Source organism: Sphaeroforma arctica (assembly GCF_001186125.1).
Source record: "Sphaeroforma arctica JP610 unplaced genomic scaffold supercont1.941, whole genome shotgun sequence".
Taxonomy (NCBI): domain Eukaryota; class Ichthyosporea; order Ichthyophonida; genus Sphaeroforma; species Sphaeroforma arctica.
The window spans coordinates 21484-24872 of record NW_014039617.1 but is presented as its reverse complement, the minus strand read 5'-3'; the positions used below and the strand labels follow the sequence as shown (position 1 = coordinate 24872).

The window sequence follows — 3389 nt, the reverse complement described above, 5'->3', positions numbered from 1 at the left end:
ATGCCCGTTTATAGCTGTAGTATACTCATATGCCCGTTTCCCTATGACGAATAGCTGTAATATACTCATATGCCCGTTTATAGCTGTAGTATACTCATATGCCCGTTTCCCAATGACGAATAGCTGTACTATACTCATATATACATTTCCCTATGACGAATAGCTGTACTATACTCAAATGTACATTTCCCTATGACGAATAGCTGTACTATACTCATATGTACATTTCCCTTTGACGAATAGCTGTACTATACTCATATGTCCGTTTGCCCGCCTTGCATCTGCCGATCCCTCACATCTACTACGGGGTTTAGACCAACTAACCGACGCATCTAGTAAACGTTAAAGGTTTAGACCAGACTGTGCATGCCTAACCAATGTATCTAGTGAACGTTAAAGGTTTAGACCAGACGGTGCATGCCTAACCAATGTACCTAGTAAACGTTTAAAGGTTTAGACCAAACGGTGCATGCCTAACCAACGCATCTAGTAAACGTTAAAGAACCCCATACACAACGGCCAGTAGTGGAGTGGTTGGTATACATACTACGTGCGACTTGAACCACCCGAGATCTAACAGGGTATGGATCCTTCATTGCTATAGGCCACAGCTGGCGTGTTCCTCAACTAACCGTTCGGTACAATACTCTGGTCAGTTTTGAGGAGACGACCTACGCGTGCACTTAACAGGGCAACCTACTATCACATATTACGCTGTATGCAATGCCGACATGGGTTAGGTCTTGGGTTGACACTCCTGATTTGCCCGTTAGTCTCCTAATCTTCATACTGGCGTTCCCGATTAGCTGGTGGAATCCTGATTTCAAAACTGACATCCTATTTCGTGATTTGGATCCTGATCTCTTATAATCAGATACAAATCAAGTCGCCGTGGGTCGGATATCTCTGAATTGCGAATCAATTCCACTTCTGGCGTCTACCCTCAGAGCCCGGACTCTGGATTTCGGGCCGAGAGTGGACATTACTTGGGATTCAGGTCAGAAAGTGGCCAACATCTGAATAATGCCAGCGTGCGAAACACACAGCCAGTGTAAAATTGGCTGCATATTAGGTGTATTTTGGGTCTGGAATTCGGGCCGAGAGTGGTCATCATTTGGAATATAAGTCAGATAATGGCCAAAATCTGAATGATGCCAGCGTGCGAAATACACAGCCGGTGTAAAATTCGCTGCATATTTAGGTTTAGATTTTAGGTCTGGATATTGGTCGAGAGTGGACTACATTTGGGATACAGGACAGGTTGCGACTGAAATCGGATGATGCTGAAGGCAATAGTATGAGTATGCGCAATACATAAGTCAGTATATATGAACTGCCACATATTTGGTATATAGGACAGAAAGTGACCAAATCTGAATAATGGCAGCATGCGGAATACACTACCAGTTTAAAAGCCGCTGCATATTGAAGTTTAGATTTTTAGGTCTGGATATCGGGCCGACAATAGACGATATTCGGGTTTATAGGACAGAAAGTGGCCATAATTGAAATGATGCCGAATGCGATAGTTTGCGAAATACACGCCCAGTATGCAAATGGCCTCCAAAATGGCCTACCAAACAAGAAGGTAAAATAGTAATAGAAGCGGAAGTCATGTGTGATCTCTGATAACATCAGAAATACAGTTTCAGGAAGTTGGTCGATAAGGTATTGAAAGGTGAAAATGGTTTCGTCATAGGGGAGTCTGTAACTCCCTTTATGTACACATAATAAAGACACATAAATGGACAGGAAAATCTAATTTGATATACGAATACATGGGCACGGGGTTTGTATTTGGGAGTGAGCATACAACCATCTACCATCACGAATTGTAACCCCTTTTCAATAATAAACGAATACACCCAACAAACGAGAGTATTGTTTTGTATCGACTGGTCACGCGAACATAAAATTTGATTCGAGTGCCATCCATCAATGGTAGAACGCCTTCACGTACAATCTACATAGTTACCAACAGAACATAAACTTTGATTCTAATGCCATCCATCAATGGCAAAACGCCTTCACGTACAATCTACATCGTTACCAACAGAACATAAACTTTGATTCAAATGCCATCCATCAATGGTAGTACGTCTTCACGTACAATCTACATAGTTACCAACAGAACATAAACTCTGATTCTAATGCCATCCACCAATGGTAGTACGTCTTCACGTACAATCTACAGTTACCATCAGAACAAAAACTTTGATTCTAATGCCATCTATCAATGGCAGTACGTCTTCGCGTGCAATCTACATAGATACCAACAGAGTCATGATTGTGGGTTGATACTGCGAACCAATTAAGCATCCCAGTACACCTGAAGGGCTTCCAAATTTGGTTACGTATACGGCACATGGGTCCTATCGAGTCAGCCATCAGATCAAGTATATCTTCGCCATATGAACAAGTATACCTACATTCTGGGTCGCTAATTGCGCAACCGTTTTTTATTTGCTCCTTTATTTACTACCAAGTTCCTTCATCACATCGGGTGTCATGGGCGCCACCTTGGGGCTGTCCACAGTCTTCGCAACGTACGGCTTTAGCTGTGATAGGCAGCGCACGGGTGAGAAACCGTTTGAGGAACGGGATAACGAAAGTTGAAAGGGCAGCAGAGCGGAATCAGTGGAAAACCTTGGACTGCGGTTTTGCCTCTATAGCCGAGACACTATCAAATATGTGGACAGGCATGTACTTGTATATAGGTCAATATCACTAATACAGTTCGCGTGCTAAGTAACAAGGAACGTGTCACACGAGACCGTACAATAAACATTTCTGCAAAGCGTGAATTTAAAAGCCCACAACTAGGTCGCTGATAGGCTTGGAAACCCCAAGCGGATAGAGAACCCAATACATCGCAGTGGGGAAGCACTCCGGTGATACAGAGACGCTGGAGGGCTATAAGACTGGCGTGATACGATATCCAATAAGCTGCCCTAGTGCATTGCAAACACTGTTTGTTTGCTAAAAAACGGTAACGTTTACGAGAAATAAATCTACGAATACTTCCACTACCAACTTACGTTGAATCCGGCCAAATCTGGAACTACGAAGTTCGGGATTTTGTGGGCTTGCTTTATGTATTTTCCTGCCGTCGATGAAATTGGTACAAAGTGCAAAGCAGGGTTAGATTGACCATGCGACGAGGCCCGTACCGGAATGATAAAAGTACAATTAATTAATCGTGCACCAATCAACAAGGAATTACAAAGAGGTACAAAACAGTGTATATAAACGATAAATATACAAGTATATTTGTAGACATGCACATGTACACATAAAAGCAGATAAACAAATAAACAAACTAACATACACACACATATATATATATAAATGTATTAACATATTAATAAATATAAATTTAAATATACCTG

The 3389-nt window shown here is 42.0% G+C and overlaps 1 protein-coding gene across 1 annotated transcript in view; it reads right to left on the bottom strand.

The window, feature by feature from the left end:
• Positions 1-2289: 2289 nt before the first annotated feature.
• The window catches only part of SARC_09352 (hypothetical protein), a 2357-nt gene continuing 1257 nt past the window's right edge, over positions 2290-3389 (bottom strand). Inside the window, exons 2-3 of the mRNA XM_014296639.1 lie at positions 3039-3103; positions 2290-2558 (exon numbers count right to left, since the gene is read on the bottom strand). Coding sequence (XP_014152114.1) covers positions 2472-2558; positions 3039-3103 — 152 coding nt within the window. The 3' untranslated portion in view covers positions 2290-2471. The remainder of the gene's footprint in view (positions 2559-3038; positions 3104-3389) is intronic.